The following is a 15522-nucleotide window of genomic DNA, read 5'->3' as shown; positions in this document are numbered from 1 at the left end:
CCCAGCCCCCAGCCCGGTGACCTTCATGTCACTGCCTGGGCCGGGCGTCCGAGGACACCTGCCCGGGCGGGACGCGGGGAGGGCGGCGCTGGGACCACCGCTCCGCCCGGCCGCCAAGTGGGAGCAGCGAGACCCCAACTCCGGCCACGGAGGCCCCGCCCCCTGCGAGGCCCCGCCCCTTGACTCCGCCCCCGCGACCCCAGGCCCCGCCCCGCCAGCCGGCACCCTCCTCATGCACAGCCCGGGTCCCAGGCCCCGCTCCCGCCGCTCAGGCCCCGCCCCACGCAAAGCCCCGCCCCCGCCGCTCAGGCCCCGCCCCGCGAGCCCGCGCCCGCCCACGCAAAGCCCCGCCCATCGCCCAGGCCCCGCCCCCTGCCCCGACGCAGCAGCGAGGCCGCGCCCTGTCAGGCCCCGCCCCCGCCGGTAGCCCGCCGCTCCTCGCGGTCCGTCTTCTGGAGGTCAGTCACTGCCGCGGTCCGTGCCCGGGGTCCGCTCTAAACGGCGCCGACCTTGGCCGGGTCGTCTGTGGACGCGCGCCAGGCACTGCTGTGGCCATGCTGCCCAGGACAGACTTGAAGCGCTCTTGGAGCGACACCGGGGGGCGGGGTGCCGGAGAAACGAGTGCCGGGAGAGGGATCGGGGTGCGGCGGGGGCTGGGGGCGCGCGCCGGGCTGGGGGACGGGGCGGGCGGGGCCTCGCGGCTGTCGGGGCGCCGCGGTGACGTCAGGGCGTCCAAGAGCGCCCCTGCGCGTGCGCACCTGCCGCCGGCCTGCCTCCCGGGGCACGCTGGGAGTCCCGGGTCCGGGGCGCGCGCATGCGTGGTCTGCGCCTCGGGGGTTCCCCTCTGCCTTCTCGAGGTGCGGCCTGACCCCTGTGTGTGGTCGCCCGGCAGGCGGCGCGAGGGCTGGCTCAGCCCACATTTCCCCCAAGTTGGGTAACTCGCCGCCTACTCCCCAAGGACCCCCCACCCCCAGGGAGGACCCTCCCGGGTCGCCGCGCGGGATGCTGGGCCTTGGGCGTGGCCGCCCCTCCCCCCCCCAGCATCCCGGCCCCGTCCGGTCCCGCGGGAGCCCTGCCGAGAGCTGGGGGCGAGTCGGTGCGGAGGACGGGAGCGCAAGTGGGACGGCACCGAGGAGCCCGGGCGGCCCCTCTAGGACGGTGTCCCGGGGGCCTGCTGAGAAGCCTCCGGCCTGAAAATCCAGGTGCCAGCCTGCAGAAATGGTTGAGCGACGTGGATGCACGGTGTGGTCGTTAAAGTTAGGCCTGCTGGGGCGCCCGGGGCGCGGGGGTGGAGGCCTACGGCTCAGGGCACCATCCCATCCCCATCCCGGAGTCCTGCCCGGGGATCCCTGCTCCTGCTCTCTTTCTCAGACACACAGAATGTCAAAAAAAAAAAAAAAAAAAAAAAAGGTTAGACTGTTACATGTGGATTAGTGTGCCTGTATATTTGTGTATACATTGTATACATTTCTCTTCTTTGGTGGAAAATACAGCGGCTCCTGCTGCATCAGTGTCCTCCTGCTGCCGTCACAGGATTTCTTCTCTTACAGTTCTCTAGATCAGAAGTGGGACGTGGGTGCTAGAGGGACAAGTCAAAGCATCCAAAGGCCTGATTCCCTCCAGGTTTTCCAGGTCATCATCTGCTTCTTGGCCTTTTCCAGCTTAGCCACGCCACAAGGACATCTGCCTCCATGCTCACAGCTCTCGGATTTTCACCTTTTTGCCTCCATTCTATAAGGACCCTCGTGGCTGCTTTGGGCATACCCAAGTAATCCAAATGATCCCTCCATCTCAAAACCCTTAACTTAGCTACCTCTGGAAAGACCCTTTTGCCATGTAAAGTAGGGATTTGGATGTAATCATCTTTGATCATTATTCTGCCTACCATTACTAGTAGCTTATTATTATTATTATTATTATTATTATTTTAGATTTATTTATTTATTTATGATAGAGAGATAGAGGCAGAGACACAGGAGGAGGGAGAAGCAGGCTCCATGCCAGGAGCCCGATGTGGGACTCGATCCTGGGACTCCAGGACCATGCCCTGGGCCAAAGGCAGGTGCTAAACCGCTGAGCCACCCAGGGATCCCCTATTATTATTTTTCTTAAATGTGTATTGTGCATACAGAGGAGCAGGAGCTCATACATAGATGTCAGAGCCTTTGTGTTTCTGGAAGGCAGGCAAGCTAGGGCCTTTTATTTTCTTATTTCTGTCTTCTGGTTTTCCTATAAAGGGTACATAGTGCTTATGTGATAAAAATCATGTTTTATAGCAAAGGAAACCATCATCAACAAAGGTTGAGAGGGCAACCTATGGAATGGGAGAGGTATTTGCAAATGACATACCTGATGAGGGGTTAACGTCTGAAATATATGAAGAGCTTAACACTAAAAAACAAAACAAAACAAAAAACCCCAAACAAATAATCTAATTAAAAATGGGTCAAGGGGGTGCCTGGGTGGTTCAGTCAAGTGCCAAACTCTCGGTTTTGGCTCAGGTCATGATCTAGGTCACAGGATTGAGCCCCAGCTCAGGCCTGCATTCTTTGTGAACTCTCCTTGACATTCTCTCTGCCCAACACCCAACCCCTGTGCTCGCTTGCTCTCTCTAATATAAATATTTAAAAAAAATGAGTGAGGATCTGTACAGACGTTCCTCCAAACAAGACACCTAGATGGCCAGCAGACACATGGAGAGATGCTTCTCACTCACCGTCAGGGAAATGCAAATCAAAACCACAGTGTGTTCCCACCTCTCACCTGTCAGAATGGCAAAACTCAACATGACAAGTATTGGTGAGGATGTGGAGCAAAGGGAATGCTTATGCGGTGTTGGTGGGGGTGAAAATTGGTGCAGCCACTGTGGAAGGTAGTGCACCATACAGTCTAGTAATCCTATTTTTTTTGTTTTTGTTTTTGTTTTTTTGAGGATTTTATTTGACAGAGAGTGAGAGCAGGGTGAGCAGCAGAGGGAGGGGGAGGAGCGGGCTCTCCAGGGAGCAGGGAGCTGCTGCTGGGCTCCATCCCAGGACCCTAACATCATGACCTGAGCCAGAGGCAGGTGCTTCACTGACTGAGCCACCCAGGTGCCCCTTCTGGGTATTTGCCTGAAGAAAACAAAGCCACGTGAAAGCTGGCTGGAGCTGCGCTGCAGCGGAGGCCCCCTCCACCCGAGGCACCTTCCACCCGCGCCCACTGCTTCGCTCCGTTCTCCAGCAGCCTCAGGCTTCAGTGGCTTCTGCACAAACCGGGCACCGTCCCTTTCCTGCGTGAGGGTGGAGGGGGCCTCGGGGGGGCCCCTGGCAACTTGGCCTGCTCTGAGGGAGCTCGTGGGGGGCCTGGGGAGCTGGCCTCTGCCCGCTCTCTGCATCCAGGCTGCTCTCCGCCCGCCCCATACTCGTGGCCCAGGCCTCCCGTCGGTTGGCGCCCAGCCAGGACTGACTCAGCCAAATAGCCTCCCAGATTGAGTAACCCAACCCTCATTTCCGCAAAGAACGCGCTCCCCGCCCCGCCCCGTGATCACAAAGATGGTGCCGGGCGTGCGTGGGGCGCCCTCTCCGCTCGCACCCGGGCTCGCCCTCCCACGGCCGCCCCCGCCTGCTACATCCCCGTCATCGGCGCTGTTAATATAGTTTTTAAAGATTTTATTTATTCATGAGAGACACACGGAGGGAGGCGGAGACCCAGGCAGAGGGAGGAGCAGGCTCCCCGCGGGGAGCCCCACGCGGGACTCGATCCCGGGACCCGGGGTCGCGCCCTGGCCTGCAGGCGGCGCTAAGCCGGGGTCCCCCGGCGCTGTTACGTGGCTTCCTGCACTCCGCGCGCGCGGGCCGTGGGCTCCGTGGGGCCGGGGAGCCGCGAGGGCCGCGCTGAGTGCCCGCGTGATGCGCCCGCAGCCGGGGTCCCCGCCCCACGGGCCCGGGCCGCGAGCCGCCGCCATCCGTGCGCAGGACAGCGCCCCCGGGGCGTCCGGGTTCCCCCGCTGCGTCGGCCCCTCCACGCGGGAGCGGCTGTCCTGGCGGCGGCGCGGCCCGGGGCTGTTTGTCGCCGACCCCGCTGGGCAGCTCCTGCCTCCCGCCCCGCCCCGCCCCGCCCCGCGACGTGCTGCGCCCGCACCCCTGCCCAGCGGAAGCGGCGGCCGGCGGCGGGTGAGCGGCGGGGGGCGGGGGGTCGCAGGGGGCAGCGGGGTTGCAGGGGGGAGCGGGGGGGGGCGCGGGGTCGCAGGTGGGGGGCGGGGGGTGCTGCGGGCGACCAGAGCGGCCGCTTCCTCGCACCGCGGCCCACGTGGGCCCGGACACCTGCGCAGCGTCCGGCGCGCGCGGAAGTTGGTGGCGGCCGTGGGCGACCTCGCGCGGACCCCGGCGCGCCCCCGGCCTTCCCCCGCGCCCCGCGCAGGTAACCGCGCTGCCGGGCCTGGGGCTCCGCGGGCCCTGGACGCCCCCTGGACGCCGTGCGGCCCGGGGGGGGGGGGTGGCTCAGGCCGAGGGCGCCCGGCCAGTTGTCACACGGGAAAGCCGTCCGCGTCCCGTTGGGGCCCCAGGGCGCAGCCCAGCTGCCGCCCCGATCCCGGGAGAACCCGCGGGACACGGCGTCTTTGCGGGGCGAGACGGGTTTTCATGGGGGCCACCGAGGGATCCGTGACCCCTAGAAGTGCCCCTAGTCCCCAGGCCCAACCCGGAGGTTCCCCGGGGCCCGTCGGTGGGGTGCTGGCTCCTCCCACGCGGAACCCCCGGGGACCCCAGGCCCCTGGTGTCGGGCTGGCCTGGGAGAGAGGGTCCCTCCGGTCCCGGTCCTCAGGCCCTTCCCCAGTGATGACTAAGGGCTCCGGGTCGCGGATTTGCGGACCACACCCTGGGCCCGCGGGCGCGTGTGGGGTTCGCTCCCGGGGGCAGCGGGCTGGGCACGCCCGGGGCCCCTGTGTGCGGGCTGCGGGCGCCAGGGCCGACCCCCCCCTGCTCCTCCCCGCCCACGGGCTCTGAACTCGCGGCCGCACCCCCCAGCACCCGCCCAGCCAGGCTCAGGCCACGTTCCTCCACCCGGTGTCCCAGGCGCAGCCGCCCGCGGGCCTGAGTCCCTGTTTGTCCCTCTGCGAAGGGCTGGGAGCGGTGTTGTTTCAGGTGTGACACGTCCCGGGCTTTCTGTTGCCCTCGAATGGACCCCGGTCCCCTCCGCCCTTCTGCAGCGAGGCCTCCCCTTCCTCCAGCCCCTCCTTCCTTCGGGCGGGGGCGCCCACCCAGCGCCCTGACACTGGGTCCCCCAGGGGGTCCGCGCCACCGAAGGCAGGAGACCAAGCGGGAACGGGGCCAAGGGGGAGGCTGTGGCTTCCGAAACAGCAGCACCCGTGGGTCCTAGGAGGGCTGCGGTGGTCAGACCCCGGGGGCCCTGCTAAGGTGTCACCCCCCTCCCGTCCAGGACCCAGTCCAGGACCCACTCCACCTCGAGCCATGAGCCTGAGCATTCAGTGTCAGCAGCTGAGTGACGCCCGGTGGACGGAGCTCCTGCCCCTGATCCAGCAGTACGAGGTGGTCAGGTAGGCGCAGCCTGGCGCCGGGCCCCACGGGAGGGGGTGCAGTCCCCTCCTGCTGGGTGTGGGGCCGCCCCCAGCCGCCCGCCGCGCCTTCCCCGGGCTTGGCAGGCGGGAGCCGGGGGCCGCCGCCTTCCCTCCACCTACCCGAGTGCGTAGGTTTACGGAAGAGCCACAGGGATGGCGAAACAGGGCCCCCCCGCCGCCTGGACGGGGATGTCACCAGCTCTGCTTTAATTTTTTTTAAAGATTTTCTTTGTTTATTGAAGAGAAACCCAGAGAGGAGGCGGGGACACCGGCCGCGGGGGGAAGCGGGCTCCCTGTAGGGAGCGCGATGGGGGACTCCATCCGGGACCGGTTACGCCCTGGGCCGAGACGGCGCTAAACCGCGGAGCCGCCCGGCCGCCCCATCACCAGCTCTTCTGCTTGTTGTGTCCCCCAGGGCCGGGCCTGCGGGTGCAGAGGGTGGCACCTCACTGTCCTCGCCCGCCCACCTGCGACGTGCGGCTGCTCCCTGTCTCCGCCCCCTCCGGGCTGGGGCAGGGGGTACTGGCGGCCCCTGGGGCGCCATGGGTTCGCCCCTGCGGGCACCTTGACCGCCTCTGCACCCCGGCGCCCCCGTGTCCTGGTGACGGGTACACACGTTGGACGCGAGGCCTTGAGAGCTCTCGTGCTGGTCATGGGGGTCTCGGAGAATGGTGGTTGCTGGGCCTTTGCTTAGTTGGGATCTTTGATTTCCTCGTCCCTTCCACTCTTACCTGTTGCCGTTCTTTTGTGGGCAAGAGCTGGCTCTCCTCCCACCTGTGCGTGTCGAGGTTTTCACTTGGCCCCGGGTTGCACGCCCGTCTCGGCGAGACCCTCCGGTTTTGTCCTCTATCTAGCGCTCCTGCGGTCAGTTTTCCCCTCGAGCTCGACCAGAGCTTTCACTTGCTCACCGCCTCCCAAAGCGAGCAGAGTAGGTGCCCCGACGTGGATCTGCGCACGTGCCAGGGTCTTTGACAAGCTTTCCAAGACGATCCCTATGCTTTTCTGTTATTTATTCATTTAAAGTGGGCTCCACACGCAGCGTGGGGCGTGAACTCACTGTCTCGAGGTCGAGTCCGCCTGAGCCCGCCGGCCGCCCTGTTTCATTTTTAAACGTCTTGGTTGTGATCTACCGTGTGGAGTTCTTGGCCCACGAATGGGCCGGGACCCGCCGTGTGAAGTGACCAATGTCCCTTCCACAGGCTGGACGACTGTGGCCTCACAGAGGTACGGTGCAAGGATATCAGCTCTGCCCTCCAGGCCAACCCGTCCCTGACTGAGCTGAGCCTTTGCACCAATGAGCTGGGTGATGCCGGTGTGCACCTGGTGCTCCAGGGCCTGCAGAGCCCCACCTGCAAGATCCAGAAGCTCAGGTGAGCCCGTAGGAGCCACACGGTCCCAGGTGCTCAGCCCAGTGCAGGCTCAGGTCCGAACGGCGGCTGCGGCTGGGCAGGAGGCAGCACGGGGCTTCAGCCACAGGTCCTAGGGGAGGGGTCTTGTCCCTCGGGGTGTGCACACCACCCAGCCCGCCTGTCATTGCTGGGCTCCCTGCCCAGCCTCCCTGGGGCCTGAGGTGCACGTGAGCAGCCCCTCGTGCTCTCCGTCCTCGGCCTGGGGGAGAGGAGGGGCGTGCCTTCTTCCAGGGCCAGGCTTGGGGGCCTCCTGTGGGCAGGGGCGGCAGGGGCAATGGTGGCTCCTGAGGACAGAAGGGCGACTTGTGCGGGGGCCACAGCTGATGGGGGCCTGCTGGCTCGTGGGGACCCTGCTGATGGGCGGCTGGGTGCTCCAGCCTCCAGAACTGCTGCCTGACGAAGACTGGCTGCGGGGTCCTGCCTGCCGTGCTGCGCTCCATGCCCACCTTGCGGGAGCTGCACCTCAGTGACAACCCGCTGGAGGACGCAGGCTTGCAGCTGCTGTGCGAAGGGCTCCTGGACCCCCAGTGCCACCTGGAGAAGCTCCAGTGAGTGTGTACCCGCCACACGGGCCACCCCTAGCCCCGCACCCACCTGTCCCTGTGGTTTTGGCCGAGCCCCTGCCCCAGGCAGCCCCTGCCCCAGCACATTGGCTGCAGGGAGCTCCGAGGCAGGGGCGCTCCGGGACCTGCAGATTCCTCCTCTGACGTGGGAGCCCCAAGCTGGAAGCCGGCCTGGAACCCCCACATCAGGTGTGGGGCGGACTGGCCACCGCGAGTGTGGACGGGCTCAGCGAAGGAGAAGGAAGCCAGATCCAGCTCCGGACACTGCTCCAGCGGATCGCAGGCTTGGCGGGGGGCTCGTGGGGGTGGCTGGCCTCCAGGAGGCTCAAGGAAGTGGCCCTTAGCCATGGCTGTGCTGTCCCCGCCGAGCAGCCCTCCGGTCTCAGGGCCCCCGCATGGCCCGGGGCAGGAGAGGAGACCCGGACAGTGCCCGGCGGCTGGAGTTCCTGACACCTGCCCGTCCCCAGGCTGGAGTATTGCAACCTGACCGCCGCCAGCTGCGAGTCCCTGGCCTCGGCGCTCAGGAACAAGCAGCACTTCAAGGAGCTGGCGGTGAGCAACAACGAGATCGGTGAGGCCGGCGTGCGGGTGCTGTGCCAGGGCCTGGTGGAGTCAGCCTGTCAGCTGGAGACACTCAAGTAAGCCACGGTGGGGCTGCAGGGGGGCTGCGGGGGGGGGGGGGGGCTGTGGATGGATGGGGTGGGGAGGGGGCTGCGGATGGATTGGTTGGGGAGGGGGCTGCGGGGGGGCTGCAGGGCCCCCCGCCCAGCCAGGCCTCCCGTGCCCCCAGGCTGGAGAACTGTGGCCTGACGCCGGCCAGCTGCGAGGACCTGCGCGCTGTGGTGGCCTCCAAGACCTCACTGCGGGAGCTGGACCTGGGGGACAACAAGCTGGGTGACCAGGGCATTGCGGTGCTGTGCCCCAGCCTGCTGCACCCCAGCTGCCAGATCAGGGTCCTGTGGTGAGTCGGCTCCGCCCCGTGCCCGCCCCGTTGTGCCCTGAGGGCCGAGGCCTGGGCAGTGTCAGGAGGTGACTGTCCCGCCCCCGCAGGCTCTGGGAGTGTGACGTCACCGCTACGGGCTGCAGGGACTTGTGCCACGTGGTCAGCACCAAGGAGAGCCTGGAGGAGCTGAGCCTGGCGTGCAACGCGCTGGGGGACGAGGGCGCGCAGCTGCTGTGCGAGAGCCTGCTGGAGCCCGGCAGCCGGCTGCAGTCCCTGTGGTGAGCGCAGTGGGGGGGGGGGGGGCGGAGCTGTGCTCCGTCCACAGGGCCCTGACCACGTGTCTGTGTGCCTCAGGGTGAAGTCCTGCAACTTCACGGCCGCATGCTGCCACCACTTCGGCACGATGCTGACCCAGAACAAGCGCCTGGTGGAGCTGCAGCTGAGCAACAACAAGCTGGGGGACTCCGGCGTCCGGGAGCTGTGCCAGGCGCTGGGCCAGTCGGGGACCGCGCTGCAGGTGCTCTGGTGAGCGCGCCTCCCTGTGCGCGTGCTGGTGCGCGGGGCCCGGGCCCTCTGCCCCGCTCCTGCGGGTCCGTTCCGCACGTCCTTCGCCTGCGGGGTCCCGGCTCCTTCGCTGGACTGGCCGCTGGCTCGTGCCCAGTGTGGGGGCCTCTGCGGCTCTCCTGACCTCGTTTCCTCCGTGGCGCCCGCGGGGCCCGAATTGGGCTGCCCGCGCCGTGTTTTGTCTGTTTTCTGCATGGAGTTCCGCTTGGGGCTCGGGGCTGCCCGGCCGTGCGGGGTGGGAGGGGCCGGGCCTGCCCTTCTCCGGGTGTCCCGGCCGAGTGGCCGCTGCACCTGCAGGGGAGCTGCGTGCACGTCTGGCCTCGGGTGGGGCCGCCTGCCGGGTCTCGTTGGGAACAGCCATGACCCTGGGGCTCAGCGCGCCCTGCCGGGTCTCGTTGGGAACAGCCATGACCCTGGGGCTCAGCGCGCCCGAGGCCCAGCGGACCTCGTGGTGCGGGGCTGCTCCACGTCCTGTGGCCTGACCTGTGCCCCGCTCTCCGCCCAGCCTGGGGGACTGCGACGTGGCCAACGATGGCTGCGCCAGCCTGGCCTCGCTCCTGCTGGCCAACCGCAGCCTGCGGGAGCTGGACCTCAGCAACAACCGAATGAACGACCAGGGTATCCGGCGGCTCATGGAGAGTGTGGAGCAGCCAGGCTGCGCGCTGGAGCAGCTGGTGTGAGTGCGGGCGGGTCTCGGGGGCGGGACTGGCGCTGGAGCAGCTGGTGTGAATGCGGGCGGGGCTTCGGGGGAGCAGCTGGTGTGAGTGCGGGCGGGGCTGCGGGGGGGAGGGGTGGCGCTCCCCCACCCGGCCCTGACCCTGCGCCCCGCTGCCTGCGCAGCCTCTACGACATCTACTGGTCCCAGGACATTGAGGACAGCCTGCGGGCCCTGGAGGAACGGAAGCCCAGCCTGAAGATCATCTCCTGAGCAGCCCCCCCACTCTGCCCCCCCCACGTCCTGGCTTGGAGTACACAGAAATGCTCTAATCAACTCAGTTCTGCAACAAAGTTTTAGACACTTTATTAAAGCACTTTTTTTGGCAGAAGAGGTGCCTGTCCTTTCTGTGGGGGGCACACTGGGCGTGGCGTCACACGTGTTCACAGGTGTGTGCATGCGCACGCGCCCAGGACCGCGGCCGCCCCCAGCGGGCACAGCTCCCGGCCCCACCCCCTGCACACGGCGGCCCGTCCCCCGGGAGCCAGTGCGGACCACGCCCCGCTGCTTCACTTGTTCGGTTTGCTCGTGAAGACGACCCTCCGCCCAGCAGGAGAGCCCGGCCCCTGCTGCCCGCCCACCGCTCCGCGCCTGTGCTCCTCGAGGGGCGTCGGGGCCCGCATGCTCAGACCTGCTCTCTCGGCTGCTCGGGTGTTCCTGGACGAGCAGGGGCAGCGGGCCGCGGGGCAGTCAGGGCCTCCCAGTGGCCGTAGGCCCGGGGAGCAGGGACAGGCACCGGGATGCCTGGGCTGGGCCGCCAGGGCAGAGGGGAGTGGCTGCCCAAGGTCAGCCCCGGGGGGCCGCAGCCACACACGGTCCACGCCCGTGCACACACCACACACGCACACAAGCCCGCGCTGCAGGGCCCCGCTGTGCACAGGGGACGGGGCAGGGCCCCTCGGGAGCCGGTCCTGCGGTGCGTCAGCTTGGGGCCGGTGCCCCCTCCGCCTCGGCCTCCGTGGGCCCTGGGGGGTCTCCTGGCTCAGGCAGGTGCCCGTCTGCGGTGCCAACGGCTCTGCCCGGGTCGCCCCTGCTCTGCTGCTTCTGTCGCCGGGTCTCCTTGTACCTCAGGGTGATGTCCCTAGGGTCCGCAGGAGCCACGTCACCGTCCCCACCGTTGCAGGGACGCGCCTGTCACCAGGAGGGGCCGACGGCCCACGCGGCTCCCCTGGGCGCCCCACACTCACCGCAGGAAGAAGCGCCAGATGGTCCAGGTGAGCACGAGCACAGAGCCGAGCGTCCAGCACTGGGAGATGTAGAAGGGCAGGGACAGCGTGAGCGTGTGTGGATCGTATTTCACCACGATGAGCAGCTCCGTGGCCGTGATGGCTGCCACCAGCCAGGCCTGCTGGCCCAGCTTCTTGTGGAGCTTCCTGCGGGGAGGGCACCGGCTGAGGGCGCCGCTGCCAGGCCCTGGGGTCGGCAGCACCACGCGTGCCCAGGCCTGCCCCGCCCACCCCAGGGCCCTCACGGGTCATCCATGAAGTCGTAGATCTCCCGCATGGCCACACCGCCCACGTTGACGAAGAAGACCAGCCGCAGCAGGACCAGGTAGTGCTCCGGGGGCAGCCACAGCACGAACTTCAGGTAGAACGTGTTCAGCTCTGCCAACAGAAACTGGGGGCCAGAGGAGGGTGGGCGGGGGCCCGGGCTGTCCGGCGGGCGCACCCGCGGGACCTGCCAGCCTTACCACCAGGATGATGCCGCACACGGCCAGCCAGCGGCGCAGGCTGGAGGCGGGCTTCCACTCAAAGCGGACCCAGCTGTAGGGCGTGAACTGGAATGCGATCCTCTTCATCTTGCCTCTGGGGGCAGAGCGAGCTGTCACCCGGGGGGAGCACCTGCCCCACCCGCGGCCGTGCCAGCCGCTCGTGCCCCGTGCCCCCCCCCCAGTGCCCTCCGAGCGCTGCCCGTACCCCTGAGGCGGGTGGCCCGGGGAGAGGGGAGCCGGAGAACGGCCTGGGGGGCTCCCGGGGCAATCTTGGTCCACGACCCCTCCCAGAAGGTGCCCCAGCGCCACCTCAGGCCCCCGGGGACCCCCCAGCAGGAGGCTGGGGACGCACTTGTAGGTGGGGATGTTCCACAGGCCCTGCCACTTGTACGTTTTCATCGACAACCACTCGAGGGTTTTCATGCCGCAGTAGATGCCCAGCCCGTTGCAGACGAGCACGTCCATGATCCACTGGGGGCAGAGGCCGGAGGTGAGCAGCGGTCCTGCCCCGTGGACAGCCTCTGCGCCCTGCGACCCCCAGGGCGGCTGCCGGCACCTACGTGATCCCACCAGCACTCGCTGAAGTTGGGCAGCTGGTGCTCCAGGCTGTACTCCAGGAACTCAAACATCACGCTCACGATCGTGCACATCCACCAGTCCCGGATCATCAGGGTCTGGGGGCCAGGCACCACATCAGGCCATGCAGGGCGACCCCGCGGCCTCACCCACCACACCCACACCCACACCCTGAGCGGCAGCAGGAGGCCGGGTCGGGCTCAGAGCGCAGGGCAGAGCCCAGAACCACCGTGTCCTTCGGACAGCCAGGCCAGGCCGCCTTACCTTCAGGTACCAGCCGAGGAAGTGCGCGGGCACAAAGCCGTCCAGCTTGTCCTGTGGGCAAGACACCTGCCTCGCACCCAGCCCACAGCCAGCGGCCCCTCGCTCCCTGCGGGCACCACGGGCCCCGCTCCCGCCCGCGCCCAGGGCTGCTGGGACCCCCCCCCCCCCCCCCGGAGCAGCGCTGGCCGGCCCTGGGGCACAGAGCAGTGGGCACCTGCAGCCAGGCCTGACCCCAGGGGGAGCGGGTACCCGTCAGGGGGCCCCTGTGCAGACGGGGGCTCCAGAACAGGGCCGGCCGGCAGCGGGGAGCCCCAGAGCCCACCCTACCCAGACATTGTGGAAGGGGTCGCTCGCGTTGTGCGCGTCGTAGATGAGGCAGTTTCCCCCGTAGTCCCTCTCGGGCAGCGGCACGCCCAGCTTGGGGTCCACGTACTTCAGGAACTGGCGGCCGTCCTGCACGGTCTGCGAAGCCAGCAGTGAGCGGGGCAGGCAGATGGATGCGGGGGCCCCAGGCCGGGGGGCTTGCCACTGGCCTCCCCATGTCCCCTCACGGGAGCATGGCTTCAGGACGCCCCCCAGACACGGGCGCCAACGCTGCCCGCCAGCAGGCCGGGCTCCCTCCCACCCCCGCGGCCCGTCCAGCCACCAGCTGGGCCCCAAGCCCACCAGAGGGGCCGCAGGACACCCGCCGTCAGCCTTGTCCCCTTGTTACTGCCCCGAGTACCAGCCGAGGGACGAAGTGGGGACGAGAGTGAGGGGGTGACAGGTGTCTAGGGCCGGCGGGTAGAGCATGTGCACACCTGCATGTCACGTGACCCAGGCCACCTGTGCTACACAGACGCATGGCCCTGTCCTGCAAGTGGACCCGGAGCCCAGCCGGGGTCTATGGAAATGACACTAGGACGGTGACATCACACAACCAAAGTCACCCCGTGAGCTTGGGAACCGTGGGACCTGAGAGTGGACATGCTGTGTCCCTGTGTCAGCTCAGCAGCAGCCCGGACTCACGGGCTCCACCCACAAGGTGACAGGTGTGCAAACGGCAAGGCGCCGCTGAAGGCTGAGCAGGGACCCCTTCCACAATGTCTGAAGGCTGAAAAGTGCACAGCGCGAGGGCCCACTGGGGCGGGCAGTCCAGAGATGCAAACAAGCAGGACAAGTGGTGCACGGCTCGACGGCCCCAAGAAAGATCCCGACAGGCCAGGTGTGGCAGGAGCAGTCTGGCGGTGCCTTACACAGGCAGCACAGGCGACATGGCAGGTCCACACCCCCGATGCCCCCGGGGGGACACGGGCGCATGGCCCGGACGCCTTCAGGGGCCCAGGGGGAGGAGGGCGGGCGGTAGGCGGACCTGCAGGGTCACACATGGTGTTGCCGTGCACAGAATTCCCTGCATGAGCATGGACGTGAGGGCCAGCACCTGCAGCCGGGCGGGTGAGAGCAAGCTGCTACTACGGACCCCGCACACCAGCAGCACGTCCACCGCACGAAGTAAACGGATGATGACACAACAGGCACAGGTGCCAGCACCCCTGTGCCCGGAGGGTTGAGTGGCCGGGCCACCCTCAGTGCCGAGTGTGGGGTGCTGGGTGCCGTGCGGCAGCAGGCGAGCTGGCCCCCAGGCCTGGGCCCCGGCAGTGTCCCCGCGCTCCCCGCGCAGGCTGACTGGGCAGGCCCCTCCTCCCCCGCCGGGTCCTTCCCCCCTGTGCCCACCTCCCCGGGATCCCCCTCGCTTCCCCCCAAAGCTCCTGGGGCCGCACCGCCACCTGCTTGCTCACCTGGAAGAGGATGAAGATGAGGAACAGCTCGTAGACAACGCTGACGCACAGCCAGAACCGCCAGTAGGCTGCAAAGACAGCACGGGTGTCAGGAGGGCCCCACGCCGCCCCCTCCCGCTCTTGCCTGGTGTCAGCGCGGCCCGTCTGGGCGTGACCCCTGACCTCTGTCGCTCAGCAAGTCTGCAGGAACCTTGTGTCCAGGGTAAGGAAACCCGAGGCCAGAACGGGTTTCCCCATGAAAGGGCAGGAAATCCCCTTCCTCCTCCCTCGCGTCACCACCCCCAACACCGTGAGGAATACACGGCACGTGTGGGGACTTGACCACCTGGATGGTGGGGAGCACCAACCCGGGCGCCACGACCTGCTTAGGGACCTCCGCGCCCCCAACAACCCCGTGGCCGACCCCGTGTGCGTCCCTCCTCTGGACCCACACGCTCAGGGCAGTTACGTCTCAGGGAAGCTGAGGACACGCGTCCCTCGGACCCTGTGATTCGCCAGGGCCCGACCTCCGCCCGCTTCTCCCCAGGAGCGAGCAGCCAACGGGAGGGGGAGCCCGCAGCCTAGAGCACAGGTGCTTTCTCCTCCCAAATCCTGACAATCCCGGGGAATAAAGGCCTCGAACTGCCCTTCCTCTGGCTCGTGACTGTTGAAGAAAACCAGCAGCCTGCTCGGTCCCCTCGAGGGAACAAGGTGGTGCTGGCGGAGGAGGAAGAGACCGCGCCCAGCCTGGGAAACCAGGGCCACGGGGGGGGGGGGGGGGGGGGGGGGGGGGGAGGGTGTCCATACACGCTCACAGGGGCTCCAAGCCCACCAGGGCCTGCGCAGGCAGGGGGTGTGAAGGTGGACAGCTCTCAGGTCCTCCTGGGACAGGGACGGAGAGCACCCGACACAGCAGCCCCGCTGTCCTGGACTCTGGGAGAGGCCTGCACGCTCGCCCTGGCAGGGGTGCGGCCGGAGCTAAGCGGGCCGTGGTGAAGCCACGCGGGGCCGCCCCCACCCCAGGGCGCGCCCCAGCACATGCGACGGCACCTTCCTGTCCCCTCCCTGACCGCTGCCCCTGCTCAGTGGCTGCCTGTCTCCCCCCACCTGCGGAGCCCCCAGGACCCAGACCCGCCATCCCCAAGCCACAGCGGGTGCTCCTCCGACGTTCCCACCTGACCCCGCGCCAGCGGCAGCCCTGGCACCGCCCCGTGTGCCAGCCTGGGGGCCCCGCCGGCAGTAAAAATCCTGAAGGGCGCCTCTTGAACAGGCCAGTTTCCCAGCAAAGTCCATCGCAGACAGCGACCCCTGGCCCCGAGCACCACCCCCTGGCCCCGATGGCCCTTCCCGCCGCTGCCCACGGTGAGCCGCGGGGCGCTGAGCAGTCGGAGGCCTCCTGCCAGCCGAGGCGAGCAGGTGCTGCAGGACAGGCCCCGCGGCCGCTCTGGCACAGCCCCGCGGGGCAC

The 15522-nt window shown here is 67.7% G+C and overlaps 2 protein-coding genes across 7 annotated transcripts in view; one reads left to right on the top strand and one right to left on the bottom strand.

Moving 5' to 3' along the window:
- The first annotated feature begins 350 nt into the window (after positions 1 to 350).
- Positions 351 to 10079, top strand: RNH1 (ribonuclease/angiogenin inhibitor 1). 5 transcript variants are annotated; one of them, XM_049096316.1, is made up of 10 exons: positions 351 to 458; positions 5416 to 5533; positions 6754 to 6924; positions 7341 to 7511; positions 7994 to 8164; positions 8317 to 8487; positions 8577 to 8747; positions 8824 to 8994; positions 9539 to 9709; positions 9874 to 10079. In XM_049096316.1, exons 2-10 carry the CDS (start codon positions 5448 to 5450, stop codon positions 9959 to 9961), a joined length of 1371 nt encoding a protein of 456 aa, XP_048952273.1. In that variant the 5' UTR covers positions 351 to 458; positions 5416 to 5447; the 3' UTR covers positions 9962 to 10079. The 5 variants fall into 5 exon arrangements, with proteins under 5 accessions (XP_048952273.1, XP_035557327.2, XP_048952271.1 ...); XM_035701434.2 differs by lacking the exon at positions 351 to 458 and adding an exon at positions 1181 to 1202; XM_049096314.1 differs by lacking the exon at positions 351 to 458 and adding an exon at positions 4010 to 4151.
- The window catches only part of PTDSS2 (phosphatidylserine synthase 2), a 20888-nt gene continuing 15395 nt past the window's right edge, over positions 10030 to 15522 (bottom strand). For both annotated transcript variants that reach the window (XM_025452597.3, XM_025452598.3), the window contains exons 4-12: positions 14078 to 14145; positions 12627 to 12761; positions 12300 to 12350; positions 12020 to 12133; positions 11812 to 11930; positions 11439 to 11553; positions 11220 to 11365; positions 10936 to 11121; positions 10030 to 10829 (exon numbers count right to left, since the gene is read on the bottom strand). In XM_025452597.3, coding sequence (XP_025308382.1) covers positions 10670 to 10829; positions 10936 to 11121; positions 11220 to 11365; positions 11439 to 11553; positions 11812 to 11930; positions 12020 to 12133; positions 12300 to 12350; positions 12627 to 12761; positions 14078 to 14145 — 1094 coding nt within the window. In that variant the 3' untranslated portion in view covers positions 10030 to 10669. The remainder of the gene's footprint in view (positions 10830 to 10935; positions 11122 to 11219; positions 11366 to 11438; positions 11554 to 11811; positions 11931 to 12019; positions 12134 to 12299; positions 12351 to 12626; positions 12762 to 14077; positions 14146 to 15522) is intronic.

This window comes from Canis lupus, chromosome 18 (genome assembly GCF_003254725.2).
Source record: "Canis lupus dingo isolate Sandy chromosome 18, ASM325472v2, whole genome shotgun sequence".
NCBI lineage: Eukaryota > Metazoa > Chordata > Mammalia > Carnivora > Canidae > Canis > Canis lupus.
Note: the sequence above shows the minus strand (reverse complement) of the source record. Positions and strands in the feature narration are given on the sequence as shown.

Bases quoted from the DNA above. Each gene is read 5' to 3' on its own strand.
- RNH1 (XM_049096316.1), top strand. From the start codon at position 5,448: ATGAGCCTGAGCATTCAGTGTCAGCAGCTGAGTGACGCCCGGTGGACG. The intron at 8,165-8,316 runs GTAAGCCACGGT...CCGTGCCCCCAG, and splicing joins TGTCAGCTGGAGACACTCAA to GCTGGAGAACTGTGGCCTGA. The intron at 8,488-8,576 runs GTGAGTCGGCTC...CCGCCCCCGCAG, and splicing joins TGCCAGATCAGGGTCCTGTG to GCTCTGGGAGTGTGACGTCA.